Below are 14696 nucleotides of genomic sequence, written 5' to 3' on the forward strand. Positions count from 1 at the left end.
GAAGGCAGCATGCTCGTTAAGAGTCATCACCACTCCCTAATCTCAAGTACCCAGGGACACAAACACTGCGGAAGGCCTCAGGGTCCTCTGCCTAGGAAAACCAGAGACCCTTGTTCACATGTTTATCTGCTGACCTTCCCTCCTCTATTGTCCTATGACCCTGCCAAATCCCCCTCCGCGAGAAACACCCAAGAATGATCAATAAATACTAAAAAAACCAAACCAAAACAAACAAACAAACCAAAAAACAAAAACAAGGGTTTGAAGTTTGTGTTGGTGGCATCTGCGTGATCTGGAAAAGCTGACACTGAGGAGCTCTCCTGCCTCCATGAGGGCAGCGTGCAGGCGCCTAGAGGGACTGACATTTTTCTGGGTCTGACTTCTACTCTGTTTACAGACTAATCTGCTAGCCTACAGTGTTTCACAGATGTTGACTGAAGACATGAGGTTCCTGGGTCCTTGGAGCACAGCAAGCAGCATGACCCTCTTGCTGGCACAGGTTTCCCAGGGGGTGACACAAGGGGCCCAGGCAGATGCTATGCAAGCAGTGGGGCTGATGTCATGGCCGATGCATGCTGAGGTTGGAGAACTCACTGCTTTTTCAGTGGACAGTCAACAAACCTGCACTTTGACTAGAAGAAACATGACCTCATTCCTCTAGACCACTTGCTGTAAGCACAGCCCTGAGAAGTGGCCCAGGTTAAAAGAATGGTGTTCTTTGCAAACTTAGTGAGAACATGCATGGTGGGTGGCTGCTCCCAGCACACCCAGGTCTCTCTGGATTTCCCCAGATTAAAACCAGCTAAACATGAGCTCACAGGTAAAATTACCAAGCACATATGGGAAAAGCCACCATGAGTAAGTCAGTAGAACCACAGCGGAACTGAACCTCAGAGAAGCCAGCCTTTGACATCCTAAATTAAACTAAGAATGCTTGAGATATTTACAGACTAAAGGAAGGAAACAGCCTGAACCAGGAGCCACAAGACCACTAAAATGACCTGGCAGACTGGAGAGGAATCAAAGAGAACGTCTGGAAATGACAAGTACAATAGATGAAACTGTGGGTTTAACAACAGGCCCATTTTGGCTAGAGATTTTGAATCAGTAGATGGAAAGGAAAATCAAAAGAAATGCAGACTAGAGAGCCAAAGAGATAGAAAACATGAAACATAAGAAGTGTGGAGGTCAGGATGAGGCACAGCACACATTTAAACAGAGAAGTGTGGGGACGTGAGGCTTAAAGTGACAGTGGCCAGGAATTTTCTGTAAGTTATGAAAGCCTGAATACACAGAAGCAGGAAGCACAGAAATCCACATCCATATCATCATGAAACTGCAGGACACCAAGTGCAAAGAGAAGATCTTAAATGCAGCCAAGGAAAAAGCACAAATTACAGAGAGCAGATGCTGAGACTGAGAGTAGACTTTGTAGCAGCCACAGTAGGAGCCGGAAGCCATGTGATACAGTGAGTGTGACTTGGGACTCTTCACCATCAGCTTAGAATCAGGCATTGAAATAGATGGTTGTTCAAGAATCTGCTTATGGTAAAGGCATTTCCAGATGGGAAACAGAATTTATCACAACAGGAAACTCAAGAGAGTGAGACTCAAGGAACTCACTGAAGAACATACTTCCAGCAGAAGGAGAGTGGTCCTGGAGAAAGGGTGTGATTCTGAGATAGGCAGATGAACAGAGCAGTCAGTGAAGACGTGAGCAACGGAAAGCAATGTGGACTCTAAATCTCTGTTAACTGGGTGACCCTGGTTATCTGGGTTGCGGGGAGAAAAATTAGAGCCCTCACCAACACCACACAGCAAATAAGCTCTGAATGTTTTAAAGCCTAGAAGACGCTATGAGAAAGCATCTTCATGAGCTCTGGAGATGAAAGGCCTTCTTTAACAAGGTCCTAAATGCCCAGTGAAGGAAAACATTAAGAAATTCAGGCTGATCGTGCTGGCTCAAGCCTGTAATCCCAGCACTTCGGGAGACCGAGTTGGGTAGATCACTTGAGCCCAGGAGTTTGAGACCAGCCTGGGCAAAATGGTGAAATCTGATCTCTACAAAAAATACACACACACACACACACACACACACACACACACACAAATAGCTGAGTGTGGTGGCATGTGCCTCCCAGCTACTTGGGAGGCTGAGATGGGAGGATCACCTGAGCTAGGGAGGTGGAGGTTGCAATAAGCCAAGATCGTGCCATCGCACTCCAGCCTGGATGATAGAATGAGACCCTGTCTCAAAAAAAAACAATACTGTAGTTAAATTTAGTGGTTTTTGGTTTTTTGGTTTTGTTTTTGTTTTTTGAGACAGAGTCTTGCTGTGTTGCCCAGGCTGGAGTGTAGTGGCTCAATCTAGGCCCACTGCAACCTCTCTCTCCTGGGTTCAAGTGATTCTCCTGCCTCAGCCTCCTGAGTAGCTGGGATTACAGGCATGCGCCACCACGCCTGGCTGATTTTTGTATTTTTAATAGAGATGGGGTTTTACCATGTTGGCCAGGCTGGTCTTGAACTCTTGACCTCAAGTGATCTGCCCACCTTGGCCTCCCAAAGTGCTGGGATTACAGGCGTGAGCCACCATGCCCGGCCAACTACATTAAATTTTAAACTTCTTTATTTTGAAATAAAAAGTAAAAACAGGCTGCTCTGCCTATGGAGTAGCCATTCTTTTATTCCTTTACTTTATTAATAAACTAGCTTTCATCTTAAAAAAAAAAGTGAAAACAAAATCCACAAAAGCAAATATAACAAACAGATTCAGTATCCAGAATATGTAAAGAATTAGGAGTCAACAAGAAGGTGGCAAACAGCTCACTTAGGAAAGAGCAAAAACCATGACTGGGAATTTGCAGAAATGGAAAAATAAATAAAAATGCTCATTCTTAGTGATCAGCAAATTAGAGCCAGAGGGATGTCCTTTCACACCCATCAGAATGATGATGATGATGTCAGGGAAAGGAGTGAAGGCCAGTGGGCGAGACCACTGCCTTTTTGTGGGCCTCCTTGGTGACAGCAAGTCCAGTTGGGAGCTTCTTGTATGTACAGACAAGAAAATGTATTCAGAAGCTTGAAATAGCAAACACCTGGAGACAGCTCAGGGGTGCATCATTAGGGGAATGGATAGGTAGGTTTTTGTCTATCATATACTAAAAAGCAGTAAGAATCGATTATTAGAACTACATGGATCACAGCTGGGCACAGTGGCTCACGCCTGTAATCCCAGTACTTTGGGAGGCCAAGGCGGGCGGATCACCTGAGGTCAGGAGTTTGAGACCAGCCTGGCCAACGTGGTGAAACCCCGTCTCTACTAAAAATACAAAACATTAGCTGGGCATGGTGGCACGAGCCTGTAGTCCCAGCTACTCAGGCAGCTGAGGTAGGAGAAGCGCTTGAACCCAGGACGCAGAGGTTGCAGTGAGCTGAGATCATGCCACTGCACTCCAGCCTGGACGACAGAGCGAGACTGTGTCTCAAAAAAAAAAAAGAACTACATGGATCACATAGGTGGATCTCACAAAGATAAAGATAATCCGCAAAGAAAGAAAATTCAGGCGGAACACATACAGTGTGATGACGTTTGACATGTTATATTTAAGACATGCAGAAGTTTTATTTGTTTTTAAGAATCTGTAACTATTCAAAAATATAAACGTGCATGGGGATGATACATACGTACTCTAGTGAGTGATTTCCCCAGCTGGGGACAGGATTGGAGATGATCTTTCTAGAGTGGGACATGGTGGAGGTTAACTGTCTTAGCAATGACTTACGGGTACTTGGATATTCACTGTATTATTCCTTTTTTTTTTTTTTTTTTTTGAGACAGAGTCTCGCTCTGTTGCCCATGCTGGAGTGCAGTGGCGTAATCTCGGCTCACTGCAAACTCCACCTCCTGGGTTCGGGTTCACGCCATTCTCCTGCCTCAGCCTCCTGAGTAGCTGGGACTACAGGCGCCCGCCACCACACCTGGCTAATTTTTGTATTTTCAGTAGAGACGGGGTTTCACCGTGGTCTCGATCTCCTGACCTCGTGATCCGCCTGCCTCGGCCTCCCAAAGTGGTGGGATTACAGGCATGAGCTACCGCGCCCGGCCCACTGTGTTATTCTTTGTTCCTCTTGATATATCTGAAATATTGTGAAGTATACTTAAATTACACATCCCTAAGAATATCCAAAAGCTCTCCTGGTAATATTTGCTTACTCCATTCACTCTTACAAAAATTCCCATATCTTCTTGCCTGGAAACATCTGTTGAGGGATGGGATGAAGGGGAATGAGATTTTTCAGTGCTGTCTCTGCCCAGTCCTGATCCCCTGTGTGACACCACTTTCTGGTGCTCTAGGTTGCCCCGCAAAACCAGACATAGCCGCTTGCTCTTGAGTGTGTCTGCACTGTCCCTACCTGAGGCCAGCACCGATGCAGGCGGCTAGGCGGCTGTCTTGTTTACAGTGTGGAAATGCCCACTCCCAGACCAGCATTGCCTATCAATAATTGACAAGTGATAATAAAACTGTATAAAAGCTGAAAAAGTCTTATATTCTTCCTGTTTTTTCTTTAATTTTTATCAAAGTAATAAATATATATGGTTTTTAAAAATCAAATAGTTTAGAAGAACTTCTAATGAAGAATAAAAAGCCTCCACCTGTACATTATAAATTTGTACAAATGCACAGAATGTACAACACCAAGAGTGACCTGTAATGTAAACATGGACTTCGGGTGATAATAATGTGTCTATGTAGGTTCTTCAGTAATAACAAATGTATCTCTCTAGTGGGAGACGTTGATAATGGGGGAGGCTGTGCATGCAGGGGCTGTATGGGGAATCTTTGTACCTTCCTCTCAATTTTGCTGCAAACCTATAACTGGTCTAAAAAATAAAGTCTATTTTTAAAAAAGCCTTTTCCATCTCACCTCTCCCAACCTCAGTCCACTTGCCAAAGGTAGCCATTGCTAGTTTTAATTCTTTGGAATATCTATAAATAATGTTATTTATATGTTATATAAATAATAATGTGTTTGCTACTATTTCTGGGCTCATCACCCGTAGACGTTAATTATCACCTTCCCTCTCTTGAGATTTTCTCTCTCCTGTATCTGCAGGTCAGTGGGGAATTGGCCGAGCTGGCTGGGCTTGGCTGGCTGGACTGGCTCCAAGCTGTGGGTCCAGCTAGGCATGTCTCCTTCGTAGGTCAGGCTCAGGTCTGCTCTGGATTCCCCCTGGGGTCTAAGATGAAGGGACAGGGAAGCTCTTGTCACAATAATGGCAAAGCCACAAGAGGGAAGGCTCAGCTGCACAAGTGCATTTCAAACCTTTGCTAACATCTCATTGGCCAAAGCACGTCACATGGCCACAGTCAGGAGTGAAGAAGTGCACTGTCTTTAGTAGCAGGCACTGCAAAGTCACACAGTCAAGGGCCTGGATATAGACAGAAGTGAAGAATTGGGACCATTTATTCAATCTACCATATTTCTCATAATTCTGTTTTCTTATAGACTTCTCTGTAACAGTATTTTAGCTCAAATAATACAACACAGCTTTGCCCAGTGGTTGGCCTCTTTTAAGTGGCTGATAGATACTTGATGAGTTTCTTAAATCTCAACATTCCCACAGGGTTCTGAGAAGGAATTTTGTTAGATAGTTTAGGCTTGGAGGATGAAGAAAGTTTGGGTGTGGGTTCTTCAAGGTCAGTCTGGCTGGAAACACCTTGTTCTCCCCTTCCCTTCTATGAAGTGAAGAGTGTCTTCAGATGGTGTATAGACAGCGAGTTGCTACGGAAACATCATTTGATCTCCCCAGAAGATTACTACACCGATACAGTGCCGTTTCACTCTGCACCTAAAGGTAATGCTTCTGTGCTCTCAGTGCCTCTGATACCATTTGGGGGACGTTCAGCAGGGCCACACTGGCCACCTCTGCTGCCATTTCCTTGCTCAGAGGTTTTTTTCACCTTTTCTTTAATTTCGATGGTGACTGTTGGGAAAGTCAAATCTGAGCATCTGAGCATGCCAATTTCTTGCTAGTGCTCCCCCGCCTGTATGACTGAAGTCCAGGCTTCTCCATGTGGACTATGATGCCCACATCTGCTGCCCAATACCAAGAATTATGTAAGTGCTTGGAGTTGCAGTTGAAGAACCAAGAGAAGGAAAAACTGAAGACATAGATAAGCAAGGGAGCATGTTCCTGATGAGTTGAAGCAGGGACCTATGGGTTTTCCCATACAGGAAAAGAGCAGCTTCTCATCCTTTCAGAATGGAGGGAAGCCTGGGTAGAGAGGCAGAGAGGGTGTGTACATGTATGTGACATTGGGCCAGTTTCCTGTGATATGGGAGGCAAGATATTCTGAGAATGAGTGGGGTGGGAGGCTGTGATGTGGGCTTAAGCAGGGAGTTAGACTTTTGGAAGAGTCCACACGTGGACAGGGAGAAGTCCCTGTGTGGATTCTGTGGCCAGTTATCGGGATTGCCTAGCATGCTGGGCTCAGAAGACAAGCTCTCCCATAGCTCCAGTTGAGGGACTGTTTGATTCTCTGGGGCTTGGGAGCTGAGAAGGTGTTTGGGGTGGGAGGATTGGGATCTAGAAAATTGAGGGTGCTCCTGGGGAGAGTTCTACTGATGGTCTGAGCTACGTAGGGAAGTAAGGCAAGAAAGAGGTAGCAGAATCAAGTGTCATGGAGTATAAGCCACTTAGTATTTTTTTTTTTTTTTTTTGAGGCAGAGTTTCACTTTTGTTGTCCAGGCTAGAGTGCAATGGCACGATCTTGGCTCACCACAACCTCCATCTCCCAGGCTCAAGCAATTCTCCTTCCTCAGCCTCCCAAGTAGCTGGGATTACAGGCATGTGCCACCACACCTGGCTAATTTTGTATTTTTAGTAGAGACGGGGTTTCTCCATGTTGGTCTCAAACTCCTGACCTCAGGTGATCCACCCACCTCAGCCTCCCAAAGTGCTGGGATTACAGGCATGAGCCACCGCACCCGGCCACCACTTAATATTTTAAAGTTAGTTGGAAACTCAGTATCTTATGCAGGTCAATAAGAATGGGGCTAACATGTATTGAGAGTTAACCAGGCATTGTGCTAAGAGATTTGTGGTGGTATCCATTTGATTGCATTCTTGCTAGCAATGAATGTTCTCATTTAACCTTTGGAGGGATGGTTTTTTTGTTTTTTTGTTTGTTTGTTTTTTCTTGAGACAGAGTCTCGCTCTGTCACCCAGGCCAGAGTACAGTGGCGTGATCTACTGCAACCTCTGCCTCCTGGGTTGAAGCGATTCTCCTGCTTCAGCCTCAGCCTCCTGAGTAGCTGGGATTACAGGCGCCTGCCATCATGCCTGGATAATTTTTTTGTATTTTAGTAGAGACAGGGTTTCACCATGTTGGCCAGGCTGGTTTCCAACTCCTGACCTCAAGTGATCCGCCGGCCTCAGCCTCCCAAATTGCCAGGATTACAGGCATGAGCCACTGCGCTTGGCCAGGGGGTGGGGGATGATCTTAACAGTGTAAAAAGCTCATACAAACTTTCATTCCTTCTGTGAGCTCTTCAGAAAGCATGCTCATGTATAGGGTATGTGTACAGGCATGTGTGTGTGACAGTGGTCTACTCATGTTCTTTGACCATGTTGGAAAATATTTTAACACTCTAGTCCTAAATTTTGTTGTTGTTTGTTTGTTTGTTTTTGAGACCGGGTCTTGCTTTGTTGCCCAGGCTGGAGTGCAGAAGCACAACCATAACTCACTACAGCCTTGACCTCCTGTGCTGAAGTAATTCTCCCCACTCAGCCTCCTGAGCATCTGGGACCACAGGCATGCACTACCACACCCAGCAAATTTTTAAATTTATTTTTTGTAGAGATAGGGTCTCACTCTCACTATGTTGCCAAGGCTGGTGTCAACTCCTGGGCTTAAGTGATGCTCCCACCTTGGCCTCCCAAAGTGCTGGGATGATAGGTGTGAGCCACCACACGTGGCCATTTTGAATACATAGAATAAGTTCCAGGAGTAATTCATATGTTGAAGAGCAATTATAGCTGGTGTGGTAAATGTGAAAGTTTAGGAGAAAGATCAAGCTAACTGTGGCTTTGGTGGTTTTATTTGGTCATCTTAGGAGTGCCCACCTCCTCACCTTGTTGCAGTGATTCAGTTTGTTTCCTTGATGCTGTAGGCATCTCCCTACCTGGATGTTCAAAACTGACATTTAGCTGTGAGAAGCGTTCCGTCCAGAAGAAAGAGCTGAACAAGAAGCTTGAAGATTCATGCAGGAAGAAGCTTGCTATGTTCGAAGATGAGTTAGACCACACTGTGGACAGCCTGACATGGAATTTAACTCCTAAGGCCAAAGAAAGGACCAGAGAACCTCTCAAGGTCAGTTTGGAAGCCTGTGCAGAGCAGTGTTTGGGGGGACAGAGAGGCAGTGAAGGGGAAGGCATTCAGATGACATGAGAAGCTGTGATGAATCCATCGCAAAATAGAGTAGAGCTTGTGTTGGCCATCTGTGGGTCATGCGGTTGGTCAAGATGTCAACAAGCACAATCCCTTTGCCTGTCATTGACTCTATGCTTTTGTATGTTTCAAAGAAAGCAAGTCAACCAAGGAATAAAAACTGGATGAACCACTTACGTGTGCCACAGAGAGAGCTAGACAGACTTCTGCTTGCCAGAATGGAGAGTCAGAACCACTTCCTAAAAAATCCCCGTTTTTTTCCTCCTAACACTCCATATGGAGGCAAGTCTCTTGTTTTTCCTCCAAAGAAGCCAGCACCGATAGGAGAATTCCAGAGTACGGAGCCAGAACAGAGGTATGTCTTTCTCTGACTTGAACTCTCAGAAAACCTGACCCATGAGAGTTAACCTAGATGGTCCTCCGTTTGGTCTGGCTGTAGAGGTCCCTAGACTTGCGGGGCAGGGTAGCAGTATCAGAACAGAGCAGGGCTGCAGGGTCACCCACTGGTGTGGCCTTTGAACCTTCCCCAGAGTCCTGGGTTTATGCTTTTCTGACCTGCCAGGGGTCTTGAGAAATAGGGGTTGGTGTTGGCCCTTTATTTACATTGGAGCAATCTGGGTCAAATGGAAGCAATCCCGTTAGAGACATAGGTCTTGAGTAATAACAGCATTTGAAATTTGATTGATTATAAATAATTAGTGTAAACTGTGATTTTTCTTTAAGAGTGCCTTTGCCTATATATCAGTAACTGTCCTTATGAAAGTAATGAGTTGCTTCATGGGTTCATAATTTTAGTAAGCCTAAAACTATTAACATTTCTTTATTACACGACTAATATTTTTTATTAAGAAAAATTAGATACAAAAACTAGCTGGGTGTGGTGGCATGCACCTGTGATCCCAGCCACTTGGGAGGCGGAAGTGGAAGGATTACCTGAGCACAGGGGTGTCAAGGCTGCAGTGAGCCAAGATTGTGCCACTGCACTCCAGCCTAGGTGACAGAGTGAGACCCTGTCAAAAAGAAAATAGAAGAGAAGAGAGGAGGAGAAAAGAAAAGAGAAAGGGAAGAAAGAAAGATTAGAAAAGACTAATATTTGAGATACCTATATTAAAAACCCAGTTACTTATTGGTGTTTAAACATGTAGAGTTTTTCCTATGCATATTGAAAATGAAATATATAGCTACTTATGTCTTCACAAAGACTGGATCATATTGTAAAATTATTTTATAACCTGCATTAACAATAAGATCCAAAAACCCCCCAACAAATGGTATATTGTGAATATCTTTGATGGTCTTTATGTATTTATTTTTACATTAATCAGTAACTGCCTACTATTTCATTGTATGGATGAAACTAACAGCCTTTCTCCCTCTCTTTTTTCATCCCACAGTTGTGCTGATACTCCAGTGTTTCTAGCTAAGCCACCAATTGGGTTTTTCACAGATTATGAAATTGGTCCAGTTTATGAGGTAGACATCTTGTTTCTTTACAGCTCCCACCCCATCTGCTTTCTTATTTTTAAAAAGTCTTTATTATGGAAATTTTCTTTTTTTTTTTTTTTAGTATTTATTGATCATTCTTGGGTGTTTCTCGGAGAGGGGGATTTGGTAGGGTCATAGGACAATAGTGGAGGGAAGGTCAGCAGATAAACATGTGAACAAGGGTCTCTGGTTTTCCTAGGCAGAGGGCCCTGCCGCCTTCCGCAGTGTTTGTGTCCCTGGGTACTTGAGATTAGGGAGTGGTGATGACTCTTAACGAGCATGCTGCCTTCAAGCATCTGTTTAACAAAGCACATCTTGCACCGCCCTTAATCCATTTAACCCTGAGTGGACACAGCACATGTTTCAGAGAGCACGGGGTTGGGGGTAAGGTTATAGATTAACAGCATCCCAAGGCAGAAGAATTTTTCTTAGTACAGAACAAAATGGAGTCTCCTATGTCTACTTCTTTCTATACAGACACAGTAAAAATCTGATCTCTCTTTCTTTTCCCCACATTTCCCCCTTTTCTATTTGACAAAACCGCCATCGGCATCATAGCCTGTTCTCCATGAGCTATTGGGTACACCTCCCAGACGGGGTGGCGGCTGGGCAGAGGGGCTCCTCACTTCCTAGACGGGGTGGCCGGGCAGAGGCTCCCCCCCCACCTCCCGGACAGGGCGGCTGGCCGGGCGGGGGCTGCCCCCAACCTCCCAGACGGGGCGGCTGGCCGGGCGGGGGCTACCCCCCACCTCCCGGACGGGGCGGCTGCTGGGCGGAGACGCTCCTCACTTCCCGGACGGGGTGGCTGCCGGGCGGAGGGGCTCCTCACTTCCCAGACGGGGTGGCCGGTCAGAGACGCTCCTCACCTCCCAGACGGGGTGGCGGCGGGGCAGAGACACTCCTCAGTTCCCAGACAGGGTCGCGGCCGGGCAGAGGCGCTCTTCACATCTCAGACGGGGTGGCGGGGCAGAGGCGCTCCCGACATCCCAGACGATGGGTGGCTGGGCAGAGACGCTCCTCACTTCCTAGATGGGATGACGGCCAGGAAGAGGCGCTCCTCACTTCCCAGACTGGGCAGCCTGGCAGAGGGGCTCCTCACATCCCAGATGATGGGCGGCCAGGCAGAGACGCTCCTCACTTCCTAGACGGGGTGGCGGCTGGGCAGAGGCTGCAAACTCGGCACTTTGGGAGGCCAAGGCAGGCGGCTGGGAGGTGGAGGTTGTAGCGAGCCGAGATCACGCCACTGCACTCCAGCCTGGGCAACATTGAGCACTGAGTGAGCGAGACTCCGTCTGCAATCCCGGCACCTCGGGAGGCCGAGGTTGGCAGATCACTCGCGGTCAGGAGCTGGAGACCAGCCCGGCCAGCACGGCAAAACCCCGTCTCCACCAAAAAATACGAAAACCAGTCAGGCGTGGCGGCGTGCGCCTGCAATCCCAGGCACTTGGCAGGCTGAGGCAGGAGAATCAGGCAGGGAGGTTGCAGTGAGTCGAGATGGCAGCAGTACAGTCCAGCCTCCGCTTGGCATCAGAGGGAGACCGTGCAGAGGGAGAGGGAGAGGGAGGAGAGGGAGACCGTGCAGAGGGAGAGGAAGAGGGAGAGGGAGAGGGCGGAAATTTTCAACTGTACACAAAACTAGGGAAAAGACTATAACTACTCCTCATGTGCCCAATATGCAGCTTTAACAGTTATCTACATTTTGCCAATCTGGTTTTATCTATTACTCCTACAACCTCTTCATGTACACATCTATATGCACATGTATGTGCTGGAGTCATATAAGGAAAATATGATATCATGTCATTTTTCAGTTAATACATCAATTAGTATCTCTAACAGATAAGGGTTTTAAAAAGTAACCATAGTACCACTGTCACACCCAGCCATATTAATAATGATTCCTTAATATCAACTAATACCCATCTATGTCTGATCTTCATTTGTTTAAAAAAAAGTCCATTTATATTTGGTTTCTTTGCATCAGAATCTAAACATTGCATTTGATTAAAGTATCTCTTAATTCTCCTTTAGTTGATAATAATTCCTCTCCCACCTCCTGCTTTTTAAAAATGCCATTTATTTGTTGAAGAAACTGCAATTTCGTACACCCTGGATTTGGCTAATTGCGTTATTGTGGTGACATTAAACGTGTTCTTTTATCTTCCATATTTTCCACAAACTGGTCATTAGATATAGAGATTTGATGAGATTCAAGTTCCATTTTTCCTCTTTTTTGACAAGAATACTTCCTTGGTGGTACTGTGTATTTCTTATTACATTCCATCAGGAGGAAGCATGGGATCTGGGTTTCCCATGATCAGTTATGAATGGCATCAGGTGTTGAAAGTCTGATTCATTCTCTATAAAGTTCTTATCAAACTTTCACTTAATAGTTAACAGCCTAGATGACTGCCAAATGACTATTGTCCAGATCCATTTTTTCTTCAGTCAGGGCTTACAAAATGGTAATTTCTAATTCTATTATTCCATCTACATTTATTAGCTTGATTTTCCATTTAAAAAACAGAACAAAACTTTCCCTCTAACTTTGATTCCTGTCTCCTCCTCTTTCTTGTACTCTCCTCATATCTATAGGTAACTATTTCTGTTAGTTTGCATTCTTCCATTGTTTCTTTTTGAACCATAAGCAAATATGTATATATAGTTGAACCCCCTTTCCTTCTTACTGTCCTCTACATCTTAACGGTATATCCAGTAATTCCTGCAAGAGCAGAGGCTTTCCTCATTCCTTTTTCCCAGCTTCTTTCTTATAGAAGCTTCCCACCTTCTTGGGGAATCAGGTCAAGACCAAGCTTAGCAGTCACCAACTCTGCTCACCAGGTACAAAGACAACTAGGCCTAATGATAGCAATCCCTTCGCACACACATGGATTGCATTTTATAGTTTAAAGAGCACTTGCCTATCCATAATTCTTTAGGAATGTCTCAACCACTCATGGCAAAAAGCAGACCAATATGGTAGCTCTATATGCTGAACATTAGAGGAAGCATTTTGCTTACTCCCTGGACTTAACAGTAATGTGTTGTCTTTTGTACTTCTGTGTCTGGGACTTCTGTGTCTGGCCATCACACTTTACGGACAGTTGTAGAAGCTGGCAAACACCCAGAGGAAAGGAGCTAAAATCATGTCAGTTAGGGAGTAGAATAGGGAAAAGGGAGAGCTGCTGATGGACATATGGAAGATATTCTTCTTCAGGGCTTGCAGATGCCTGCTGTGGAAGCCTGTGCTCAGAGCCTGGAGATCCTGAGGCTGTAGATGAGGTAGACATAGACTGCTATGGAACAGTCTTTCCTCTGATCTTTGCCTACTTGTCTAATTCTCATCCCTTTGATGTTCATAACAGTTATTTACCCGGCTAAACTATAAAATGTAAGGATAAAAACAGTTCAAATTTTCAGTCTTTAAAAATTTATGTCCCATGTACCCTTTCTCTGAAACCTCCCAGGGAACATGCTTCTTTAATAGAAATGAGGAAACCAAAGAAGAGGAAGGCATGGAATGTGGTACCAAGAGATCCAACATAGGGGAGAGGTGAAGGAAATCTCCAGGTTAATAACTCTTAAGAGATTTTGCAGTTAATATTGCTGCAAAGCAAAATTTCCCAAAGCTCAGCAACTTAAAACAATCATTTTATCATGCTTACAAATTCTTTGGGTGAAAAATTCAGAGAGAGCACAATGGGAATGACTTGTTCCACAATGTCTGAGGCCATTGCTGGAAAGAGTCAGTGCTTAGGAGTGACATAAAAGTTGGGGTTGATGCTGTTGATGCTGTTGTAGATAGAGAGCTGAGGCTGTCTACCAGAATGTCTACACCACATAGCTTCTCTATGTGGGCTGGGCTTCCTTACAGTATGGCAATCTCAGGTTAATCAGACTTTTACATGACAATGCAAGTGAGTATCTGCACTTTTTTTTTTTTTTTTTTTTGAGATGGAATCTTGCTCTGTTGCCCAAGCTGGAGTGCAGTTGCAGGATCTTGGCTCACTGCAACCTCTGCCTCTTGGGTTCAAGCAATTCTCTCACTTCAGCCTCCTGTGTATCTGGGATTACAGGTACGCACCACCATGCCTGGCTAATTTTTTATATTTTTGGTAGAGAGAGGGTTTTGCCCAGGCTGGTCTTGAACTCCTGACATCAGATGATTCACTCGCCTTGGCCTCCCAAAGTCCTGGGATTACAGGTGTGAGCCATTGTACCTGGCCAAGTATCTGCACTTCTAAGTGAGTATCCTAGCAAGCAAGAAGGAGATTGCATCACATTTTATGACCTAATCTTGTAAGTTGCACAGCACTACATCCTCTGCATGCCGTAGATTACAAACAAGTCACTAAGGTTCATCCAGATTCAAGGGAAGATATGTAGACTTCATCTCTTTTTTTTTTTTAAACCTTTTTTTTTGAAATAAGGTCTGGCTCTGTCGCCCAGGCTGGAGTGCAGTTGCAGGATCTTGGCTCACTGCAACCTCTGCCTCTTGGGTTCAAGCAATTCTCCCACTTCAGCCTCCTGTGTAACTGGGATTACAGGTACGCACCACCACGCCTGGCTAATTTTTTATATTTTTGGTAGAGAGAGGGTTTTGCCATGTTGGCCAGGCTGGTCTTGAACTCCTGACCTCAGATGATTCACTCGCCTTGGCCTCCCAAAGTCCTGGGATTACAGGTGTGAGCCATTGTACCTGGCCAAGTATCTGCACTTCTAAGTGAGTATCCTAGCAAGCAAGAAGGAGATTGCATC

General features: G+C 45.3%; 1 protein-coding gene across 25 annotated transcripts in view; it reads left to right on the forward strand.

Annotated features, from left to right (window-relative positions):
• Positions 1 to 14696, forward strand: part of DLEC1 (DLEC1 cilia and flagella associated protein) — an 82497-nt gene that overhangs the window by 14946 nt on the left and 52855 nt on the right. For 17 of the 25 annotated variants that reach the window (XR_010155155.1, XR_010155154.1, XR_010155156.1 and 14 more), the window contains exons 3-6: positions 5747 to 5857; positions 8119 to 8375; positions 8588 to 8808; positions 9848 to 9926. Coding sequence is in view for 18 of the 25 variants with exons in the window: in XM_054681671.2 (XP_054537646.1) it covers positions 5747 to 5857; positions 8119 to 8375; positions 8588 to 8808; positions 9848 to 9926 (668 nt within the window). In the remaining 7 variants the exon portion in view is untranslated. The remainder of the gene's footprint in view (positions 1 to 5746; positions 5858 to 8118; positions 8376 to 8587; positions 8809 to 9847; positions 9927 to 14696) is intronic. The other 8 variants (XR_010155161.1, XM_054681673.2, XM_054681678.2 and 5 more) reach the window with 1 other exon arrangement.

This window comes from Pan troglodytes, chromosome 2 (assembly GCF_028858775.2).
Source record: "Pan troglodytes isolate AG18354 chromosome 2, NHGRI_mPanTro3-v2.0_pri, whole genome shotgun sequence".
Lineage (NCBI taxonomy): Eukaryota > Metazoa > Chordata > Mammalia > Primates > Hominidae > Pan > Pan troglodytes.